Consider the following 25,439-nt stretch of genomic DNA (forward strand, 5'->3'; position numbering starts at 1 on the left):
ATGCGAGGAATGATAGGCATTCCTCGACATTAGCACCTTTCTGCAGCATCAAGTGTCCCCAGTAAATAAAGAATAAGATTATTCAAGTTAGAGATTTAGCATTGGAGTTTGCTGCAATCCAGAGTATGAAAAGACAGGCTCCAAGCTGGTACAAAACTGAGTCTTTGCGTGTTTCTCAAAAGCTGATAAAGAATGTTTATACAATGTTTACAGCCTTGCTACTTCAGGCAGGGATTTCACCGGATCAGACGTAATAAGCAGCTTTTCGAATTTGATCAGTAGTTCTCTGGGACCCATCCCAGAAATTCTAGTATGCACCATGAACTGGTGATGTTGAATCAACAGTCTTTTCCAACTGAATTGCTGGAGTTGCTATCTTTTTGAATAAATGCAGAAATCGGATACCTTGATGAGGATACATTTAATGAAGTTGTCATTACCTTTAAGGGTGTAAAGGTTCACTAATTGTGCTTGGGATTTGATAGTTGCTTCTAGACCTGATCGTAAAAATATTCACCACAGAAAGTTTCCCTCCCCTCCCCCCCCCCCCCCCCCAAAAAAAAAAGGAGGGGTGAAAAAAAATGGAAGGTTATTTGAAGGTTTTCCTATATAAAATTGAAAACTCCACTTCCTTCTTTTTCTAGTACAAAGCCATTATAGTTTTGTTTTGGAAAAATCACTTTTTGTTTCAGAATATGGAAAAATGTCAAGAGCTTTTTATTGATTGCATTTCATCTCTGTGTCTCCTGCATTGTTTTCAAATCTGAGCATGGCTCTTTACCTCTAAGTTGTTGCTGTGTTACATCCTGATATGTTGTTCTGAAACCCAGCGGATTTTTAACCAATTTTTAAATTGGTTTTTAGACCAATTTTTAAATAACTACAACCCCCCAGTTCTCAAAAAAAATTAAACAGAAGTTACCAAGGCCTTGCAACTATATAAAGCATATAGTAGCAGAGACATTTTTTGATACCAGGATAGGAGGAGATTTTTAGGTTTCTTCCAAGGGATAATTCATAGGATTCTTCAACTAATAGGAGGAAACAATAAGGTAAATATTGGGGCTTGGAAACTGCATCTGATCAGCGTTTGCGTTACAGCCTTTTCATGTTTTGCCCTTTTCTTATTATAATAATGGTCTAATTAATGCTGCTTAGCACCTTACCTAAATCTTAAGGGTGTTTTTTCTGGGTGTTTGGTGCGTGTGTATGACCTAAACTGTATTTAGGATCTTGCTCTTTTTCATCTCTTTGAAAATAAGTGGGAAAGAACAGTATCAAGCTTCTGTTCTCCAAAATATCTTTAAGGTGTCAAAAGGGTCTTAAGCCTTCCTTGCAAATTCTGTTCAACCAGATATTTGTCATGTTTTACCCAGAGAAAACATGCATACAGAGTCAGAAAGGGCGTGTTTAATATGTGTTAAATTGACATCATCTGCTAGTGCAATAACAGCAAAGTACCTATGCTGTAGGAAGGTCTTGGACTAAAATAATATGTGGATTGTAATACTGGACTGAGAAGATGAAAGTAAGTGGTTTTCTATAAGGAATATGCTAGTATATTCCTTACTAAATCTTGAAGGCACCTGCAGGTATATTCATTAACACTTTTAGGGATGGCGTGGATTGTTCTGTTTCTCCCCAAGGGTGAAATTTATTCCTTCAAGCTTCGTGTACAAGGAACATGTGTCAGAAATAAGCATATCTGGCAGCTGTGGTTAAAGTTTACTTCCCTTGGTCTCATCTCATTTCTGTAAGTCTCATTTCTTCTCACCTTCAGTAAGAAGGTGATGCCAAATAATTTCACACCAGAAATAAATTATGAGGTTTGAGTTGTGAGATTATTAATCTTGGTCACAATTCACTTTGTGATGTAGTGTATTCATCATATCCTAGATACTGGCTATGCCTGGGACACCTTTCTAGAAAATAAACCCTGGCATAACTGAAGCTGTGAATCCGCTGTAGGAAGTCCATAGCCCGTGCTATGTAAATCAGTGAAACACCATAGTCCTTTCTCATCTAAGATTTATTAATCATAAAAGTCATAAAAAGCAGTAAAGTTCTCTGGCTTCATGAATGGGCGATATAATTTGAGTGTACCAAATCCTTTTCAGCAGCTCATAAAAATATAGTGAAAAGATGCTGACCAACTCTTGTGAGTAATGGACACTTACAGACTAGCCAAGATGTTTGTCTCTAATTTAGTTAATTGCTACTGGGCTTAATGAGTGAAGATTAGGGGAAAAAAGGGCTGACTCTGGCATAGAAACCATAGAGTCATTTTAAACTGAGAGCTGAGAAGAGTAAGAAAATGAATGTAGAAAAAATGCTGCAGCTGCAGACCATGTCATACTTGGACATTTGCTTACACCTGAGGAACTCTATTCCTGAGAAGATCTTCATTCTGGATCTCCTAATAATTAGATAAATAACGCTGAAGTTTCATTTGTCTCCCTTTGCTGGCAGCTGAACTGATTGCCCCATTGCTGTCTTCAGCCCTCACATGCCGTCTTAGCAGGAGAGACAGCCTGTAGCCATCCCCCAGGCCCTGCTTCCAAACTGGCTCCGTTTCTGCATTCAGGCACAGACTGTAAGCCCACGGGTGAAAGGTGGAAATTTAAGAGGGAGAGGAAAAAGAAGAACATTTCCCAGCTTCCTTCAGCAGGGAGTCTCATGGACATTGTCTGCAACTAAGTGAAGACTGTTAACCTTGCCCCATCTAGCCACTTAGATCTTGTAGCATGGGCAGGTTCCTGACACCCAGGAAACGTTTTTCACCTCACCACTGACAGATTGAAGCATGTATAAATAATTGAGGCAAACAATTGTGCTTTTCCTTGTTTTCTCTCACTTTTGGTGGTGGGGTTTTTTGGGTTTTTTTTTTTGTTTGTTTGTTTGCTTGTCTGTCTTTTACATATCTGGCATTCAGTTTTGTCTCTCAGGTAAATAATGAGAGTCATTCTTCTGCAAATGTGGCCAGTGGACAAGATAGCCTGGATATAGCGATAGGCATCTTGCGTCTTACTTAATTCCTTGCCTGGCACGTGTAAATTTTCTATTATAGAGAATATTTACCCTGTCATGTATGTTTCTCCTGACTTTTTTTTTTCTTTTTTGTCCAAGGAGTATTCCCTTCTTTCTTTGGCTTAGCTGAAATATAATACATTTCCTTTTGTTCTGGAGACAAAATTTGAAACATTGCCTTACAGCCTAGAATATGGATTGTGTAAAAACTGCTGGTGGCCAAAGGGTACGTTTCAACACACAGCAGGAAGTTTACACAGATTCTGAGCTACGTTTCACTCTCTTTTAGAGAAAATGCTGAGAAGGTTCTACTCAGCAATCATGGACTTCAGTAGGCCAATTTGCATAAATAAGGGCTTTGCTATTACACTACATCTACCTGTCTGCCACTTTGAACAGACTGGAGCCAGGGAGTCTCCTAAGTAGCTGTTTTTCCTTAATGTAAATAGTGTGGTACTTTTCAGATAAAGTAGAAAATACTGGTTCAAATAATAGTCCACTGATGTCCTCTTCTGGACCTCTTAAGAAGGCTTTATGTACATGCCTATAAGTAATTCCTTGGAATGTAAAAGAATTCAGTGCAAATTAAACATTTAGTTTGGAAGGTACTAAGTTATTACACATCCAAGAGAAATGGGTATGAGAATAAAATGCTATTCTAGGCATAAAATTCATTAGAGCAAAAGATTTGTTCAGAACAATTATGGTGAAGGATGATAAATAGAGAAAATAGTAAAGAGAATAAATAAAAAGATAATTAAAAACAAGTGCTAGACAGAGAAGTATACACAAACAGAGAGTAAAAGGACTGTTTTCTTAACCTGTTAGTCTCTAACATGTTTCAGTTTTCCTATGTGGAAGATGATTACAACACGACAAGGTGTAGTATTCTAGCCAGTCCTTCATGAGTGCAATAATTTGCTGTCAGTATTTCCAGTAGCAAACCCCCACTATACATAGTTGCATAGTTAAAATTTGTCTATTATAAAATGAAGACTGAAATAATTCCTTTACACTGTTTGCAATGCATTTTGTGACTCAATAGTTCTGAGTATTTGCTAGTTTAAAGGCAAAATGTATTAAAGAAGGGGAATAAAATTCCATACCGAGGATATGTTTTTTGGAGACATTTCTTCCAGGAAACTGAGATAGCTAAGTCCAGTGAATCGTGGTATCTGTATCTGATGTTGGGTAGGATTCCTGCACCTATCCCAAGTATAAAAAGCTAATATAAGCAAGTCTCAAGCTTCCTATTCCTGGGATTATTTTTTTTTTTCAATAGACACTATTAGACACCTAATAGATGGCTGTCGAATACAGTGGCCAGACAAGTTTAGGGAGTATGTCAGGAACTGTAACAGGTGATGAGAGTATGTTCTTGATCATGTAGGAACCCATGAGTTAGAGGGGAAAAAAAAAAAAGGAGAATTCGGGGTACTCCTCTTGGAAGACAAATCGTCCTGATCTTGGAATGATACAATGTACTCTGACATTTTTCTCTCTCAACCTGTCCCTTGCCTGAGAAATGAGTGCTTGTACCAGCTCTCTTCACTTGATGGAGGCTGCCAGGACTGGCGATTTTAATTTACACTGCAATCAGGCGATCCCTAGCTGTTCCAAAAAGCACAGAGAGAGAGAAGATGGATAAAAGCCAGTAATTGCAGAAAAAGAGCACTGCAGAGCTGAAGCCAGAGGAAATAATATAAATAAAGGTGTGATATAAATGAGGGTACAGCCTGCATTTCATATATATCTGTATAGATATGTATTTCAGTGTCCATCATTGTGTAATGTTATCACCAATCCATGACCATCTGAATGCTGGCTATGTCTGACTGTGGCTGCTATTGTATATATTTTATGAATTGTTTACCTACAGTTGCAGCAGCTTTGTAGTCTTAAAATTTAACCAGTGCCTTTTCTCCATTCTACTGCTGCATTGCCAATTCCCTTGAACTAAGTAGCTACTTAGCTGATGAAATTATAAAATACCTACATAATAAAAATCCTTCCAGCACAGAAATTAGAAGACTTAAATGGCATATCTGAGGCACACACTAACTTGCTGTAGTTTAAAATGCTTACTTTGAAAATGCCTTAATTTGAGAACACTGTGATGAAAGACTGTTAATGATATACCAGAAATGAGCTAAGGCTGATTTCGGAAGCACAGATGGCTAATTGGCTTCAGTTGGTAGGTTATGTCATTTTAATTAAATTTTATTAGGAAGCATTTCAAAGCCATAACTGATGGTTTAAGATAAATATGGTTCTTCGTAAATGACCTATTGCTAACCTTTATTTATTTCCTCTCCTCTCAGCATTAATAGAGGCTGCTGTGACTGAGCTCTCCATGGCCATCTCTTGTCTCATCCATGTTTACAGCAGCAGCTTTGATGCAAATTTCCAGCTTGCCAGCATACCTAAAAGCCCTTCATGTGCAGACATCAGCCTAGATTCCCAGCTCAGCTTCACTGTTTATGCTGCCCATAACATCCCAGAAGCCTGGGTGAACAGGTAGGAGGAGATCCAGCAGGTGTTTGCAAGAAGAGGTGTTGTCTCTTAGATCACATATTTTTCACAGATACTAGCTCACGGCTGTTGCATTGGTGATACTCTATATTAATGTTAGAAACTGAGTAAGTGGGTGTATCTCCACTGTTTTTCTAGGATAAAGTGCATTTACTTAAGCTTCACTGACTAGGAGACTTCCAGGCCCCATAGATAGATGGCGAATCAAAGAGGTGGCCTAGATGGTTGCCCTTGACCAGTGTGGAAGGATGGTAATAGAAGCAATGTCAGAGCACTGACCTTGACGAGTATGTGTACAAATGCTTCCGTGACCAACTTGCTCAGCGGGAGGGAGGAAAGGGTGTGTGCTGCATGCTGAGGGAGTTTGGACTGGGACTTCCTGTGGCCTCTGCAGTACAAGTAACTGGAAGGGTTGAAGGCCAGCTTACCAAATTAAATAGAGGGATGCTTTTGCTTAAACCCAATCTGAATGAGGCTTTATCAGCAATTTTTGTTCTTGGTGTATTCAAACCACATTGCTTGGCTAAGCATGTGCATTGACGATCCTCTTTATGGATGGTGATTAAAATAAGTAGTTTATAGGTCCAAGTATACCTAGTATATCAGCATAGCACAAGAAAGAAAAGAGGGAGACAACTTTAAGAAAAAGCTGATTGAAGTATTCTCTTCTGCATTGTTTATTTGGTCAAATTAGTTGTCTCTTCAAATACCTGCTTTTCCTACTCTGAGCAAAACTGGTGTTCTTCTCTTACCGCTCCAGTGTGATCGAAGGAGGACAGGTGACTACAGTCTGGTAGCATTATTTTTATGAGTCAAAATGCGGTTCTCCAAGTTTTTATTAATACTTTCCCCTTGCTTCCACTCTACCTTGAATTCCAAATGACTGATTAAAAAACAGTGGGATCATTTGCATTAGACTGTGAGCAAAAGAGTGTACTATACAGCATTAGCTGTAATTAGCAGTTTAATAAAAATCTGAGAGAGTTTGCATTAGTTAAGGTAATAAATACAGCACTATAATCACTATCCTGATTTTCAGATGGTTATACCATTTCCACTGCATTTTATGTTTTCCCAGAAAAATGTGAAATTACATATGGCCTAAAGGCCACTGACGACTTGAATGCTATGATCAAACATGTGAAAATAAGAATCTCTCCTCCTCCTTAATTTCCTTTTCCAGTCTTTCCAATACTCATAGCTAGCATGGACTGCTGCTCTGACACCTACTTTCCTCAAACACTTTTACTAACTTCATTCACGTGCATACTCCCTGTTCTTATTTCTGCACTGCACGAATTCCTGTGGGCTACGTCATGGCTCTTGTTTTTCCTTTCCCAAAGGTCACATTTTATGATCTTGCTGCTGCTTGTAACATGTATTTTAATATATATTCCTGCATATATATAATATATGTATTATAAATGTTGGAATTTTGACATCCCTCACTGTCTGTCTCACATTGGTTTTTTTCTATGCATACCAGTATGTGATAAATAGCTTTTCTTTTAATCATTTGGGATAAAGGAGAGTGAGTTGTCTTATGTTTTACAGAATCATGTTAGTATCCTGTCAAATCCATCTCAAGTTCACTTTTGTGGATTGGCTTTTTGTCAGTTTTTATATTTATGCTTTCAATTTCTTATTCCTGTCTTACTGTCCTCATTAAAAAGATAGGTACAGACATTATAAGTTGCAGAATAATGATGCAAAAGTGATTACCTTCCTTTCTTTACTGTATTTTCATTCCTTCTTGTTTCTTTTATCAATTTGTTGTTTTATCTCATTTAAATCCCAAGCAGATGTGCCTTATTTGCTGCCAGTGGCATAATGTTGCTAGCTTCATGCTCAACTGCATTTGTTTGTACAGCCCAAAAAAATCAGATTCCTATCTACATCCGGATGATATGATCTTTGGGACAAGACTAGAGAGTCATGCCTTTGAACACACAGGGAGGCTACCTAGGCAAAATGCTCTATAGAGACCTAAAATGTGTGGAAGTGCATGTGCTCTGAACAACCTTTCTGACTTCAGTCAGACTGAAGCATTGTGTAAGCATTAATCTTTCCAGGATTAGGTCCTTATAGTGTATAAATCAGCTTATGTCTGTATATTATGTATCAATACTTCTGTTTAAACAGCAGTGCTTAATCATTTGATTGTATTAAAACCTATTATATCCTGCACTATCCTCCAACTGTTTGTAATGTTTAGACTCAAGGAAAGATGCCATATTTAAGAGCAGAAGCATTTTCTAGTCTTACAAGGTATTTTTTTCCTTTGTCTGCATTGATAACTCATAGGTACTACAGATTCCAGATCCTTTTCTTGAATTAAAAAAAAAAAAAAGATTAAAAAAAAAAATAAAAAGCATATCTGCTACAATAATTACTACAATTATTATAATGTTCTGGAAAAGATCAACCATCATTCTTGTAAATTAAGGTAAAGCCAGGCACCTTCAGTCTGCAAATACATCAAATTTGCTGTTCAAATTTGACTCTGTTTCCCATGTTCATCATTGTTGTACAGAATTTGGTCTAAAGCTGAGAGTGGCAGGAAGGTCTGGAAGTTACAAGACTAATTACGAACATTAGTTGATTATATGCTTTTCCTCTATTTTGACTAAAATTTTACAAGATTTCAGTAAGAAGAATATGAAAGCAACAGATAGCCCCAGACCTGAATTACACTATGAAGCTTGTTGGTTAAGTATCTGAAGAATGCCAACACAGAGGGCTTTATGCTTCTGCTGTAATGAATGTATAGATTCCGTTAAGTACTAACCTGTTTCTTACAGATTGGGAAAAGTAAGTATAAATAGATTTACTGTTGACTGAAGTTGTATGACGAGCAAGTTGTAACACTTCAAAACTTATGTCCAATCTTTCCTTGACTGCAATAATGAAAAAAAAATTAGTCTTAATGACAAAAACATGGAACAGAATCTAGGTGACTTAAGTACTTTTCTTGAACTCCGAACATTAAAAAAACAAACAACCCAAAATAAACATCCCCTGCTTAACATGAGATTCATTATTTTAATTGTTTTTGCATGTAAGGATGGATTTTCACAAGTTTCTGAATGGTTAGCCCCAAATTTACTGTGCTGGACATGGTACATTGCAATTAATCTTTTTTTTTCTTTCTCTCTTCCCCCCCCCCCCCCCCCCCCCCCTTTGTAGCTACAAAGTTTTCTCTTTTTCCTGTTCACTAACTTATGCTGGGAAGACAATATGTCAAGTGAAGGTTTGCAAAAATATACCCGTTAAAAGATCCTTCTTTTTCCTGGTTGACTGGAACGAGAAGTAAGTTTTGGTCTGTGTTTGATATATGTTTGTCTGACAGATTTTACACATTAAATATTCATTTAAAAACAAAAAAAAGACCCACATCTTTATTATGGATCTTCTGAGCAAATTAAACTCCACAGAATTCAGAGAAACTTAGGGAGATGGGCGTGAGAAATTAGATTAGAAACAGAAATAGATTCTGTTCTTATTCCAAATCTAACACAACCCTTAACAACAAAATCAAATATTTTCACATAAAGACAGGAACTGACTGCTTTACTGTGTTGTGCTTACTGCAGTGTGACTTTGGTATAGTATCAGAATAGTAGGTAGGATGGTGATGCCGGAAGATCTTTCCTGTATGAAAGTATGCATAGGGAAGGAAATGTTTATGTTGTTTTTAATTTATTTTATATATGAAATACTTGTTACAGTTCTATAATGAGAAAATGTGGGTTTTGCTATTTGTCCTGCTAACCCTCTAAGAAAGAATAAACAAACAGCACCAAACTTGACAGAATAATCAGTATATTCAGAATATTTTGAAATATACAGAGTGAAAGAACAGTAGAGGTGGTGCTGTATTATCACTGAAGGTGCTATGTGCCTAACTGGCATAATTTAAAACATACTCAGGAACAGGCTTTCCTACAATAAATACATGTATATAAATGCTAATTAATACTTTTTGCAAGAATTCAAGCTGGAATTGATTAAAAAATAGAGTATTTTAATGAGTAAGTATTACTGCAGTTGTTCTTCCATGTCATCAAGTGGCACCATTTCCTGTCATAGGAAGTCTGGGCCACTAAACACTGTAACCAAGCTATGTTCATTCTTAGTTATCTTTTGGCTATAACATCACCTTTCTGAAACAGAAGGGAATATGTTTGCATAAAAAGTTTACAGAGGAGACAATTTCTTTTTTGTAAAGTTTCTTTCCTTGAGTTAAAGCGCTCCTTTTGTCCTAACCCATATGATATCTTCAGTTGATCACAGCCATTGAAAATGCATATGGTAAAAGGTCACCAGGAAGAGCTTCTATTACATTAGGACTTCATATATTCTCTATACAGTTAGGAATCAATCAGGCCAAAAAATAAGCCTAGCTGATTCAAAATGAGTCCTGATCTTAGATTGGGATTGACTCAAACAAGGCAAAAAAATGGAGTAGTGTTTTAATGATTAGGAATCTAGGAAGAGAGTTTCTACAAGACTTGCTTTATTTGCTGACTGTCATGTATTTGGTTTGTGTTTTCAAGTGCTTTAACCAGGTACTGTCTGAACTTTAACTTGATAGGTTTTTGTGTTTAAACATGAGCTTTCATTGAAGTCTTTTGTCATATTTAGTCTTTCCCAGAATGTTCTCAGAAAAGATGGGAAATGTTTGATTCCTAATGATGTTGCCTTGTTAGTGTTTCTTCTGTTTGTCCCTTTTTAAGAGTTTACTTTTTGCTTTAGAATTTGTGTGTTTCCTTTGAAAAGTGTGATTGCCACCTTGGTGCAGGTTCGAACAGGCTGATAATATCTAGCACATAATGTGTAAAGTCCAAAAGTTGCCCCCTTATTTTCTCATCAGTTTCATTTTTCAATGACAGGGCTCTTAATTATTTTCTTTCTTTTGTCTTAGCTGGTTGCTCTTAATATATTTATTCCACCATTTCCTCTTTTTCCATCCTCCATTTATGTTAAACCTACAGACATGAAATATGGAATTAACATTAAGCCTACCATTCATCACTTCAGATACTTTCTTGGCATTGGGTTTTCCTCTTCTCCATATTTTGTTTGGCTTGTCTGTTTTGTTTATACTCTCTCAGGACAAAGCCTGGATTGCCCCAGAGCTCTTCTGTGTTGAGTGTTCTTATGATATGAGGCCCTTGGCCTTTGAAACCAGCTGTGTAACTTTATCTAACGTCTGTGAATAGCACCTTCTCAGTGAGTACCTTCTCTGTTCTTCTCAGCTACTGTTGAAATTGTTCACCCACAGGGTGTCTTATTTCTGGCCACTGTTCCATTTCATCCTTCTTCTTCTTAGTCATCTATTTGACAGCCTCATGCAGTCAGAAAGGATAATACCAACTGGGTAAACTCAGACATGCATTAATCAAAGTTCTTAAAAGCAATACAGATATTCCCCTTCTCTGTGTATCACATGTCACTGGAAGGGAAATTTTGCTCCTCTTTGGCCCAGACTTTAACTCTTGGGATGTCTAACTCTTGTCAAAGTTTCCAGGTTCTTTTCCTACTGGTGTACATCTGGTAGTGCTATATATTGTGTCCTAGGGAACCTCTGGCAAGCATTTCCTTTCTGCAGTGAGGATATTGTAAGTTTTTTCATTGCTCCAAGTTCACAAGGAGCATTAGCAATTGTCTGTATTAGAAAATGCATGTCTCAATTTTTTTTTTTATTTTTGTCTCTTCACAACATTAACAATGCTTTAAAGTTAAGTGTAACTCTTTGTCGAACAGTTTTATGTAACATGGGCAGAGTTGTTGGCCTGTAAGTGAAAAAGACAGAATAAGCTATCTATAGCATGTAAAACAGTTCAGTTTACCAATAATTGTTTCTAACTAATTATGAGTGAGGAAGAGGGCATGAGACAGGGAAAGCAGAGTTGAAAGCTATAAATAGGGACATGTGGGAAGACAGTTGAGAATTGCTTCTCAAATCTATTCATGTTAATTAGAAAGAGTGGGAAATTGCTGTCTTGCTTTGTTATTCAAAGAGAGAGGTATGCACATTTGAATAATTTCCAAATGTTTAGGACTGATCATCTGAAATGTTGACACTAATGCTAATTTGGAGTACTTCAGAATTTCAGCTGAAAACCATCTACTTTCTTTTAGTGGTTCCTCAGTGCATTCAAGGAAACTTTCCCGAAGCCAATAGAATTTTGACGGATTTGGAACTAGGAGCAAAATCTTATGCTAATTTTACATTATACTACCTTGTCTTATTTCTGCTACCCATAATCCGTATGTTTTTCAGGCTACTATACTTTTTAAATACCGATTTCTACATTTGCTTACTGCTTAAGTATGAGTATACCTTTTTAAAAATGCTGAGAGTTGCATTGTTCTGCTAGTCTAGATTGAATATCTGAAAATAAAATAGAATCTATATTATTTAAATTTATCTTCTGGTGGTTTTCTTAATCTTAAGTTTATGCAGATCTTTTGTTTTCTTAATGCTTATGTTGTCAACGTGGAATAATTCTTTTAGCCTTTAGCTCCTTCTATTGATTTTGTTTATACAGAGAAATGTAATTAATTTCACTTTCCATTTGGGAAATTTAAGTTTGCACTCAATATACATGGAAAAAGCTAGAAATGCACCGTTCACCATAAACATTCTCTTCAGGAAAAAGAAAATATAGACTTGCACATGTCTGGGTATTTACACATATGATTTTTCCATACAGCGTGAAAGGATCTTATTTATTGGAATTGTTCTAAGTTACTATTTTGAATCAATTCATATAATCTATATAAACAAATTGAATGACCAACCAAGTTTACTAACAGTCAATACAAAGTTGAGATAAATATTGATAGATCTGAATTTTCTCATTAAAAATGTGAATCACTCATTGCTGTTGAGCAAAATCTGCCTTTAAATTGTGGTTGGGAAATACCACACCACCAAAGCACATCTGAACAAGAGAATGATTATCATACTCTACTTACAAGCAACTTTTAGTTTCTTAAGTCGTGTTTTTTCCTCTGAAGACACAAGACAGCAAATAACTAACTATTGGTTTACAATTACCCTTAGGGGATGCTTATTCTGAAATAGCCCTTCATTGATAAGGTAATTCTAAAGCAAAAGTTTAGCTAAGCTTTTCCTGCCTTTGTCAGCTCTAGTGGTTACCACTGAAGTGAATGAGTTTTTATATCCCTCTTCTCAACTACTATTACCCAAGTTAATGGTTGGCAATACTCATCAGTGTGCTGAAGGGATCTGTCAGTTGCATTTTCCTTCGGAGTACAACTCTTGTAATTTATAGCTTGATAAGTGTGTTAAGGCATCTAGAAAACTGTAGAAAGAACTCACTTGTGGTAACAATGCTGATTTTTTTTAACTTTTATTTTGCTCTTTTTCTTATTTTGCTTTAGAATCAACTTTCCGCTACGAATAAAGGCTCTTCCGAGGGAAACTATGCTGACAATAAAACTACTTGGAGTAAACAGTGCCTCTAAAAATACAGAAGTGCTTGCTTGGACATGCTCCCCATTGTATCCAAAAAAGTAAGTTCAGTTTTGTATGACAGCTTAAGAAAAGACCATTCTTGAATAGTATTGCACTCAACTTGGGAGAAATATAAAAAGACAGACATACTCATTTGAGGACCTTACTGTAATACGACTGAGACTGTCACTTACAGTAAACTGCTCTTGATGTGCCAGTAAGAGCCCCATCCATAAGCTTTTCTTTCTTTCCAATACCTTGTTTTTGAACTTGGCTTATGTAACTGTTTAACACGTACAATAAAGTTCCCTAAGCCTGTTGAAAGGCCTTGCTGTACCCTTTCCTTTAGCTTTGCAAAATCCTTCTCAGCATAGCCTCTTGCTCACAATGGTTGGGGTTTTTTCAGTCTGCATTCTGTTCTCACACCCATTCATTCTGCTCGGAGTGGGGCAGTTAGTGATGACCACAATGAGCACCTTTCCCTCTACACACCGCTTCAGAAGCTTTCTCCTCTTTTTTTAACCTCTTCTTTCTACACAGCACACAATGTAACAGTAGGTTAAAGATGCTTGTAGCCTTGCATGTCTCTGCAGTGATGTATAAATAAAGATCTAAGGTAAATTTTCTGCAGTGCTCTTAATATATTTTAATAGTACTGAGACATCTGAATTTAGATTGAGCCTTTACAATGATACTTAATTTTTATTTAGACTCCATAGCCCTGCATGCCCTCTGGGCAATAGATGGATACATTCAAGCCCCACAAATTTTTCCATTAGCATCCATCTCTAAGCTATAGCTCTTTCCTCATCTTGAGACATCTTCATCTACTTCTCCATATGGTGGCAATCACCATTTAAAACAAATTCAAGATTGCTCTGTTCAGAAAAAGAGAGCATTCTTCTGTGATTTAGTGATTAGACCACTTAGCTTGAAGGAAGGAAAGAAACATGCATCAAATCTCTGCTCTAAGGATTGCTTGGGCATTTTATTCAGTGACTTTTCTTTCATAGTTAGTCTGAAGAAGAGCACATCACTCACTTTCCATTGTGTGTGTCTTCTTAAACAAAACATGCATTATGTTTATTTTGAGTATTTCTACCATCCTCATGCTTAGGGTGAAATAGATAGAGGGAATATCTTGGCTGAGAATCTAACCTGAGATGAAACGTTAAGATGTCCTCATCCCCAGCAGGCTGATATGTGCTGAGTACGTTCAGAAGCAGAGCATTAGTTATGATAACTTAATCGGAGAACACTTAGGTGCCTTTGGAGGTAAATGGGATATGTGACAATCCTGTTCTTGATGACCTGTGTTGTACTAGAGGTTTTCTTATTTTTCAGCATTCAAGTCCCAAAGGAATGATTTTTGGAAGATCTGAAAGCCCTCAGCTCCCTCTGATATGTATTTTTTAATGTATGTCATCAGAGCAAGCAGATTGATTTTCATTAGGTAGATCTCCAAGTCTCCCAGACAGTTTTGAAAGTTTTACTGAAAAATGTCTCCATTCTTTCATGGTGCACACAGTCAGCACAATGAAGGGGATAGAGGGCTACTTTCCTTTCATCTACTGTATAATTGTAGGGATCATTGCTAAAATGACCCTTCAAAGCAGAAATAAAAGTTGAGTTGTTGGGGAGGAATTATTTAGGAATAGCATGTTCAACACCCCCTAATCTGATAGCTGTGTCATTTACAATTATAGTAATTACTAACACAAAGAAGCCTACATGCTTTTTCTTCTTTTAGCCAACCACAACTCCACAGAATTATTCACTCACCGTGATTTCCATTGATAGACTGGTTTAAAAATAAGGATAGCCCTGAAATTCCTTCTGAAAAGTGAAACTTGAAAATATCTGAACATTCACCCAACCTGCTTTTCCTTTTCTTTGGAAGACCATAAATATTTTTTGGTAGAGTAAACTAGCTCTCAGGGTTACCTACTTAGAAAGTAGCAGGATTAAAGCTGTCAGGTGATTCTTAGTAGGTAATGCTATCAGTTAGTTGAGAAGCAACAGTAGGACTTGGAGAGGCTGCTTCCTGCTCCATAAAACATTTACAAGTTAATAATTGTTTTTATTTGACTCACCAATTTTGTGGAAAACATTAATAAACTGAGCAATTAACCCAACTTCACTCCCCTCGCTGTTGGAATGCAACTAAGCTTCAAGACCTATTTCCATAGAGTACTTCTGAACTTGAAAGTATGTACTGAGAAAAGATTTGTACCTGTAGTGTCATGCTAATGTGTCAAGAGTACCTTGTATTATTGCAAAGATTATGGTATTAAGGTCTCTAAATAAACAAACTCTGTAAATGCATACAAAGAGATTAAAGAAATCTGACCAGAAAATCTTTGGCAAAACATTTCTAACTTGGAAAATACCACTTTCTCAAAAGAAAACTTTTCTCAGAGGTGAATTTGAGTTCTAAAAAAAAGTCTTAACATTCTCATGTCTAGGACTTAATTTATAGGGGAAAGGACAGAAATAAGCTCTTTGAAGAAGCAGTTGCCCTGAGGTATTTGCCTGGGTCATCAAACATCCTTGTTCAAATCCTTGTCCCAGTTTGTCACTGAGCCATTCTTCTCAGGGTCAGCAAAGATAAGGACAGAGAATGGCCTCTTTATCCCTATTCAGATGCTTGTTAAAAAAATATATATTTTTTGTTAAATATTGGAAACAGAAAATAAATATCAAACATTTTAAAAATACTGTCAGTTCCTCATTTCTGTCCCATTATATCTTATTCTGATTAAAAACACAGGAATTCTGTTCAAGCTGTTTGTGGTTTATGTTAAAAAGAGAAGGGAAAAAAATTATCAGTTTTGGCTTATTCCCAGATATTACTTAGGAATCTTGATCTTTGAGTGACCTAGGGCAAAAGAACACTTTATTTTAAAAGACTCTGAATTTACTCCTCTCTGTAAATTTGATACTATTTTCAACTCCAAAATGGTTATTGTCATTGTATGGTCGCTTCTCTTCTTCATAGTTTAATTCTTTATCTTTGGTTTGAACTGAAGATTAAGAAAAACTGAATTTATTTTAACATCTAAAGTATACAAATTCCTTTTATCTGTTTCAAGAAGTGTGAAGAGTTTCTCATGCTTTTGGGCAAGACTGTGTCAAAGTCCCTTGCCACATCAAAGGGCTGTAGCTATTTTCTGAGATTTTAACATTCCAGTTCTTCTCTAGAAAAATACTGACTAAGCAGAGTGTATGAGAAAGATATAAAAAAGCAGAAACAAACCCCAACTGTTTAAATAAAGCATGTTACTTATTATTTAGCATATCTTATTGCAGTCTCTTCTCCATACCTTGCCTATGTTGAAACCACACAATACCTAAAAATGTTCTCAAGAATTTGGCTTGTTTAATTTTGGGGCTTTTTTGTTGTTGTTGTTAAAGGCTTGTCAGTGAACAGATGTTTAGTAAATTTCAAATTTGCTTAATTTACATTATTTCCTGAATTCTAGTAATATCTCAGTATTCTGACTGTTGTCTTGCAGTGTGCTGATTTATAACATGACTAGCTGATGGATATACAGGGCAGCCACTATACTCTTTATCAAATGTGTGTTGGGATTACTACTTATCAGCTTTGCATGTTTCTGTACAAATAGTATCACTCTTTACAAAACTGACTTCCTGCAAATATTCTCCAATCTTTGCCTAAATGTAGTTGTTTACCTTAAAGTTATTGCTTGTAACTTATTTTTTAACTTTATATTTTGGGGCAAAAATTAGAAAAGAATCAGGAACATAACTGCAAAGTTGTTTTAAAAGTCTGGAACAATCTCATAATTTTGTATTTGCTGTGTTCGGCACCTTCAAATTTATGGAAGTTATTTAAACTAGAAACTGGAGATGGAAGATGTCCTTGTAAATGTCTGTAGGACATTTAGCATTACTTTGCAGTTGAAAATTATATCTCTGATTTGAATTTTCTAGAATTCTGTAGTATTTGTAATTATAATAAAGGAGTTATTTCACAGTATCATTCCAATGCAGAATTAAGACTGCTTGGGCCATAAGATATGGAGTTTTTATAGCTTAGCAGCTTTGCATTTCCTTTAAATTTAACCTCAACTCTGAATTTCTGAGGCTTATAATGTCAGCTTTGGGGATAATTACATTATTTTTACACTATATTTTGTCCTCATTTTCCTGGTATATCCAGTCTAAACAGTAACTCTACTCTAATGTTGTATACATTTGGGAATGAACAAGGTAATAATGATTATAGCTGCCAACTTGTCCAGTAGGTGAGCCTCCACATCCACATTTGTCATACTTATCAGGTAGTTGACTTTAGATAGTGGCCGTAAATCAATGCCAATAAAGCCCTTGATGCTGCATCTGTATCAAGAAGTCTTATTAGATGCAAGAGGCAGTTCAAAAAGTGTTTGCAAGCCTGTGCGCCAACTTTCCACTCCTTCACATCAGAAAAATGTGTTTGTCTCTTGGGCTGAATAGTTTAGTGATCCAGAGCTAATTAACAAATCAGAAATCCATCATTTTGGGGCAATTTGGGAGTTGTAATGTCCCCCCCAGTGCCCATTGTTCTGACTTCATTGATTCTAACAACACAATTTATTTTGAACGGGTATTTCCAAATCAGAGAGAGCAAGCAAACAAAATTTCCTCTTGCTGGGTGTGGTGAGGGAAGTCTTCCATATAACTTCAGGACGCCAGGTTGATTTTGTTAAGTTAGGGTAACTTGAGCTGTCCTTAAATAGCCATGTCCTCTTCTGCTGTAATAAGACGGGAAGTTTATTTTAGCTCCCGTAATAAACAAGAGCTGGGAATCTGTGTAATTCCAGGGGTTTCCATCTGCCCTGGTTTTGCACGAGCATATAAATAAATAAATGGCAGTAGGCACAGAGCAGCACTTGTTTATTCACCTTCTGATGTGCTTGATGCTTAAGTTGCTACATGGAAGCCATTGTCTATGGCTGTGATCATTATAGAGTCTTTAAAAAAGGCAGTGTCACTATCCTCACCTTACAGATGGGAAAACTGGCAGGCAGAATGGGGAGTGACCTGCCTGAGCTCATCAGCAGAATCAGGTAGCAGAGAGAGGAATCTGTCCGTTCGGTAAAGGTTATGGTTATCGTGCTCGTGATGCTAGCTCCTTCCTTTTCTGAATGGATCCTGAACACACTCCTGCTTCTTTTCCCTTTCCTAAAAATAATGATGCATCTTTTTACTGTTTCATTCACTTGCATGGCCCCTGTTATTGTTCCATTTGTGTGTCCAAAAGCAGATTCAGTCCTGAAGAACGTTAGCTGTGCAGTGCATAAGTGCCCCAAAGATTGCTAGGGAAAGCTGTACCTCAAAAACATAAACTGTATTTCGCTATTGTCGATGAGTCTTCACATCTTTTTAAAAATGCTTCCTGTGTTTACAGGCTAGCCTTAGTCCAAAGAGTGACCTACTGATGGAAGATACATAAGCTGCTCGCTTATTTGTAAATGTAAATTAGGCTACTCTATATACAAGGCATAAATATGTGTCTAGGTTTTAAAACAAATTCATTTTTTCTTAGGAGATATCATCTCCATACTATCAAAGTGTTTTAATGTCTTTGGTTTTACTCACAGTCCTGTCATCTGCTTTAACATGTGAAGTCTTCTCAGTCCAGCAAAGATACATTGCTTTATTTGCTGTTTCTCCAGTTGAGGACTCTGAGAAGCCCACCTGCTGATTCTTCCTTATCTTCCTGGACAGTCTTTAGCCACATCTGTACTGGGTGCAAATGAGTTGAAATAATGAGCTCAGGAAATGTCTCAGTTAAACACATCTACAGTGCCTCTGAGGTCTGTGCTACTTCTTGTATTTGTCCATACAGGTTTCCCAGGAAAAAAATCCACTGTGTGGATTCTTTTTTAAAGCTCCCTATAGTTTTAGAACACAATATGAAAGTGATTAGCAGTAATGGGAGCTCAAAAGGATAATTTAGTCTTCATGTTCACAGTTCTCAGCTACTCTTCTCCCTTCTAACAAAAATGCCAATTAGTTCAAATTATGATGTAAACCACTGTCAACAAAGGAGTGGTTGAAGAGATGTCACTCATTTATTAAAGGTCATCTGAGTACACATCACAGAAAAACAACTTTGACCCACCGTTGGTCACTTACACATTCACATCAGTGACCTAATGTCAAAGACTTCATATCACACAACTGCTTTCCCCTGACTGCTATCTTGTTCACATCACATTTTCTTTTTCTGCCTCCATTGCCCTGCAAATGCACCTACAGCTGCAAAAGAAACTTCAGAAAATGATTGTGTCTTTAATCCCCCTGAGCTGTCTCACAATAAAATAAAATGTTTGCACTAACACCATGAGTAGCTGGAGAAGTGAAAAAGAAAAATTAGCCCTGAATTAGGTTTACGCTGAGTGTTGACTATAAAAATGACTTTGCGGGAGTTTCTTATTTCTTCTTCAGATGACTTAGCAACAATTTATTTCAGTTTGCAATTCAAAAGGTACTTTCTTACAGCAATGTTGCAAACTCATGCTGGGATCAAAAAGTCCATCTGGGTTCTCTTGTACCTCTAACATCCTCATCTCAGGTAAAAGCTGTGCACTCAAAACTCATCTACCTGGCTGGCTGTTTCTGTGGCAATGGGTGGAAGAGAATCTAGCTCATTCTCTCAGTTGTTTTGACTGAGCAGTGCTTAGAACAATCATAATAAAAATTATTTGCCAGTAAAAGAAGAGTTGTTGAATGTAATCAAATTTCTGACATCACTAACCATTAAGATGTGGACAATGTAAAGGGTAAGTCCAGTGTACTATATCTTCCTTTATTCAGGTACTGCGTTCTTAATTCAAGTGGATTGGTTATGATTAGAATTTACACCTGAACTTTCTGATTTTATTCAGGTTGTCTAGCCTGAATTGTGTTGACCTGCCGAATCATGCTGGTTTTCTGATCTGCAGACCACGTGCATGTCTGTTTCTGATAAGACTTTCTTGTACATGTAGTGCTCAGACTGGTACTTCAGACCATAATCTTTCATCTGTCCAAAAACCACATGCAGCACATGTGGTACAAACTATCCCACTCACAACTCCTTTCCACTCTTTGGAGGCTCTGATATCATACTCTCTCCTCCCTGCAATCTACACATAAAATCAGCGAGGATCCTTCCTGGTTGCAGTAGGTTGCCATGAGTTTCTTCTTATTGTGGAATAACTGTGTACTGCCCTCCACCTTATACAGTGTGTTGACACTTCACAATCTCTAACATATTTGTCCTCAAAATTAAATCTTGAGATAGAAATGTGGTATTCTCCTTTTACACTTAGCTTAAATGGCAACCCCTGTCATAAAAGAAGTCAGTGGTAAAGTGCAGAGCTGACCTGGAATGTCTTGGCAGCTTGATTTGTGTCATGATCCCTGTAACTGCACACATACCGCTACAGCAGTGAGGCCAGCAGTGTACAACCTCTACTGATCTAGGCCAGATTTGTACTACCCACATGAAGATAAAAGGTTTGCTCTCCTTTTGCTTGTCTTTTAAGCTATCCAGTTCCATGTTCTTTGAAGTAATTTCAATAAACCCTGGTCACCTTTTCTCCAGTACTGATGCAGTATTTCTGTCTGTGTGTATTGCAGGCGGCTCATTCATGGAACTGTGCTGCTTAGCATGACATTGTACAGCACGCTTACAACAGCAATGATTGCTCCAGGCATCTGCAGTACTGATACACCAACCTCAGTAACATTGCAGGTAAGAAAGCGAGAAAGTAAAGGAAAGGGTTGTTTTCTAACAAAGTGCAAGAAAAAAGCTTTTTCCAACAGCTCATCAAGACCAGACAAATTAAAAATCCTATTTCTGTTATAGCTGCTCGAAGAGCATATGATACTGTCCATATCAAATACTACCTCTGAGGGCTAGAGAAGGTTTTTGTAGGGTAATTTTTGTTGTTATAATTTTGGGTCCAAAAATACTTTTTACACAAATTAATGACTTGGTACCTGACTTACAGCTGCCTTTTCAAATCTGAACTTTTTTTCTGAGTACTATTGAACTGCATGTCATTATAAATGTAACATACAACTTGCAATTAGGCTGAGTAGCATAAAGGATTTGTAAAGGAAGTGGCTACAAGCAAGTTGTCAATAGGCATTGGTATAGCTTTCCCTTGATGACTACATGCTGAGCACCCACTCATTCTGGGCAGAATGGTACTCCCAGTATTGAAAATGCATTAGGTCTGCATGGTAGTTTTGTCACCTTTCCAGGTTAAATTAGCAACTGGATACTTCAAGGGCAAAGCCAATTGTTTTCTGTATTAAAAAGCTGAATGACTGTTAACAAATGGCATGTAAAAGCAGATAATACAGATAAATGAGGCTGGCCTAAAAATGTCCTATTTTTAATAGACAAGCAAATGTGGATTTTCTCGTCTGAGGAGTTCAGTCAAAGACAATGCCTTAAAATAGCTCTCCCTATTAATAATAAAGGGGAGTTGAGAGAGTAAATGACTATTAATTTATAATCTCTCTGCTGAAAGAAATGGAACAGGGGGATCTCTCACTCCCCCTCCTCCCCCCCATTTCAGTTATTCCTATGCATGTGACAGTATCACAATTTGTGAACATGCTGGAAATGTCATAAAGATAGCTTTTCTGATGTGACTGACAAGACACATTTTGTAGGGAATAACTTTGTTAACCTTTAGAAGAGTGATGCATACCAAATACATATATTAAAAAAATAGATCTAGATAAGAGATCATGGTGTGTGTTAATAAACCAAAATGGGATGTGCAAATTGAGGTGAATTTTGAAGAACAACCTGGATTTTCAGCTAAGTCTGTACTCAGATTATCAAGCACCTCAAGCTTCGTAATTTTGGTTTAATGTTTTACTTTCTCTGTATCTTAAAAACATTATCCTAAAGTTCTGACACCCATACCTAAGTGTAAAGAATGAAAAATTAATAGATGCTGTACAATATATATGAAATTGAACATCCAGAAGTGAAATCAGGAATCTGATTTCCATCTCTTACACTTGCAAATTACACATCACAATTATCCCTACTTTTTCAGGAAAAAAAAAAACAAACCCACCAAAAAATCTACATTAATGGAAACTTTCCATTTAAGAACCATCTTATTAAAAATCAGGAAAGGAGGAAAAAAGGAAAAAAATCCTTTAGCTTTGAGTTTATGCAGTTCTAATAAAATTGAAATACAGTGGATGAAATTCTCCCAAGAAAGTCAGTGGCAAAGCTCCCACTGATTTTCGTGGGCTGAGTTTATCACCAACATATTTAAGTAATATATTACATACAGTGAGCATTGTCAAAGAATTATCCCTTCTTCATTCTCTCACATTTTGTATGCTTTCTGTACAAATCCAAGATAACATTTATTGACAGGTGTATCTGAGAATACATATTGCTAAAAGGACTTCTGTCTTTTTTTTTTTAAATAAAGATTGACTTTCCAGAAACTAATTTGGAGTTCATTAAACCTGAACCTGAAGAAAGAAGAGGTGATCTTGAAGAGCCAACCAAAGACTGCCTGAAGCATATTACAAGACTTTCGCAGACACATTCTCTCTTGCTGTAAGTTGTACCCAGCTAGCCTTGCTCATTTGGCTTGCTGTACTTATCCTATCGATCACAATTAAATTTATCCAATTCTTTAAAAACAAAATTTTCCTCTGAAGGAGCCTAGCTTGATTGATTTGAGAAGTAACACCTCTAAATCAGAGAACAGATCAGAGCAAAGCCTAAATAAGCACCTGGAGGTGGCAGTGTATTTTACCAGTTTAGAGAAGGATTGTTTTTCCCTTTCTATTACTATATCTTTTTGTGTCTTTGAAGTGAGAAACTGATTTTTGATTCAAAACGTAAGATTTTCAGGTGATGCAATAAGTCTACATCAGTATTAGCAAGAAAACCTTTGGGTTCTATGAAAATCAGTCTCCTTTAGTAATAATACACTCAGACTTCAGCTATAGTAGTTAAATGGCAAATAAACATTAAAACAATCTGTGTCAAGTTATAAGCAAGGAAAGAAGTATGGAAAGTTTAGCTTTCACAGAAGGTGGATAAAGACAAAGTGAAACAAAACACACTGTATATACTGGGGCAAATTAGTATGCTCAGCTATATGTATGTTACACTATCAATTAGGATTATGTACTGTATAAAATAATTTTAAATATAATCAGAGTGGAACTGGGAACATAAGTGCTTGCAGAGAGCCATTATACCAATCACAGTTAGTTGTGTGAATTAATCCTCCATCAAAGGCCAAAAGGTGCATTAGTTGTACAACAACTAAATAACTTAAAGCCAGCCCTCTTGGTGTGATATGACATATCTGTTGAGAAGACTTTTTTGTACTGATTTCTATGTTGGTTGGTTGGGTTTTTTTAAAGCAATTTCTTTAAAAAAAGACAAGAGACAAACTTGCTGGTGTATTTGATGTTTGCTTCAACTTTTAAAGAGACAGGATGAAATGTAAAATTATTTTTATTAACCATCGGATCTGTGATCTGGTTCTTTTTTTATTTTATTTTTAAGTATGAATGGCAGGTCAGTATCTTATTACTGTGAATAGCCACTGTGCCAGGGCACTGGCAGGTTGCCAGCAAAATTTTCACCTGCAAAAGGTTCTCCAGAGTGATTTGGGGAACTTCAAGCCAATGCATCTGACCTGTATTCATGGTAAAATGGCGGGTTCTGTAAGAAGGAATAAGATCATTAAGCATTTAGCTAAGTATGGAGTAATTTGTCAGGAAAGAGCCAGTGTGGCTTCTGTGAATAGAAACCCTGCCTCACCAACCTGTTGCTGTCCTAGACAGTTGTCAGTGGGTGCATGGATACTGGGGCTTTGGTGGATGTTCAAAAAACTTCGCTGAAGTTCCGCATCAGATTGTTACAGAAATGAAGCTGCCATGGGTTTAGAGGAAAACTGGTTAAAGGCAAAGATTGAATGTTTAATGGTGGCTTTTCAGAATGGAAGAATCAGCAGCAGGGTCTTTCAGTGCTCAAGGTTGGGATCAGTTTTATTCAGTATCTTCACTGATGACATGGAGAAGGAAGTGGGCGGGGAAATCCCCAGGTTTGCAGATGGTACTAAACTCTGCCAGATTGACAAACACCGTGCCGTGGAGGGGAGATCCAGAAGGACCTTACAAAACTGGGCATAAATATGGCAGATGAGCTTCAGTGTGGATAAATTTAAGGGGATATATTTAAGAAAAAATTATCTTAGTATCTGTGCGTGACACTGAACTCAGAACTGGCAGTTACAATGCAGGAAATACATCTTGACATTACTGCTGATATTTCCCTGAACTCATGAGTACAATGTGCAGCAGCAGCCAAAAGCACCAACAAAATATTGGGCATCGTCAGGAATGATGTAGAGAAGAAGCCAATGTGTGCCATTTCACTGCTAAAACCTTGATGTGCTGTATTTTGAGTATGCTGCATGGTTCTTGTCTCCACAACTCCAGAAGGACACAGTAGATCTGGAAAATGTACAGAGAAGGGCAACTAAAATGATTAAAGGGATTAAGCAGCTGCTTGACCAAGAGAAGCTAAAAAGGCTGGGACTCCTTAGTTTGGGGAATAGAACAGCAGAGGATGTGTGTGTATGTATGATTAATTTTTATAAAATCTTGATGGTGATGGACAAGGTGAATGCATCATCAAATCCCACAATATTCGGATTAGGGACATTCAATGAAACAACTAGGAGATCAATTGTCAACAAATGGAAGAAAGTACTTCCTAAGACAGTCAGCGATGAACTTTTAAAATCTGCTGTCACAAAGCTGTGGAGGTAGACAACATCATCAGATTCATGAAGGCTATACACAAATTCACAGATAACAGGTTCATAAATAGGTACTATAAAGACCAGGCAAGGGTAGAACCTATAACATCCCGAATACAATAATTTTGGGTTCTGTGGGAATATGTAGAGACCACTGAAAGTCACAAGGCTGGAGTTAAGGCTTTGATAAGTTCAATAACAGATTCTTGGAGGAAAGAGAACGGTAGTCCTGTTTTTTTCCTCAGTTTGTTGTTTTCGGTTATCCTATCTTCTTATGGGCCAAGCTGGACTACCAAATGAATCATCAAGGTAAAGGGTAGCATATTTGGGGTTTGAATGAAGGAATTCCATTTTTAAGTACTTTATGATCAAGAGGAATCTGTCAGCCTGTAATTTGCGTTGTATCTGTATCAGATGCATTCTTTTTACCTTCCTTGGTCATGATAGTTTTATTAAAAAAATTTGTAACAACATATGGGTATCCAGACACATTATTACCATGATATCTGAAGATCTCTTCCTTCCTTTTTTTTCTATGTCAAGAAAAAGAGAGGAATCTAGGTAGCCTT

At 36.8% G+C, this 25,439-nt stretch overlaps 1 protein-coding gene across 1 annotated transcript in view; it reads left to right on the top strand.

Annotated features, from left to right (window-relative positions):
* PIK3C2G (phosphatidylinositol-4-phosphate 3-kinase catalytic subunit type 2 gamma) overlaps positions 1 to 25,439 on the top strand; it is a 222,599-nt gene that overhangs the window by 65,243 nt on the left and 131,917 nt on the right. The window contains 5 exon segments of the mRNA XM_075505608.1: positions 5,349 to 5,544; positions 8,746 to 8,868; positions 12,973 to 13,104; positions 20,681 to 20,795; positions 22,513 to 22,643. Of these exon segments, the coding sequence (XP_075361723.1) occupies positions 5,349 to 5,544; positions 8,746 to 8,868; positions 12,973 to 13,104; positions 20,681 to 20,795; positions 22,513 to 22,643 (697 nt within the window).

Source organism: Mycteria americana, chromosome 1, assembly GCF_035582795.1.
Source record: "Mycteria americana isolate JAX WOST 10 ecotype Jacksonville Zoo and Gardens chromosome 1, USCA_MyAme_1.0, whole genome shotgun sequence".
Classification (NCBI taxonomy): Eukaryota; Metazoa; Chordata; class Aves; order Ciconiiformes; family Ciconiidae; genus Mycteria; species Mycteria americana.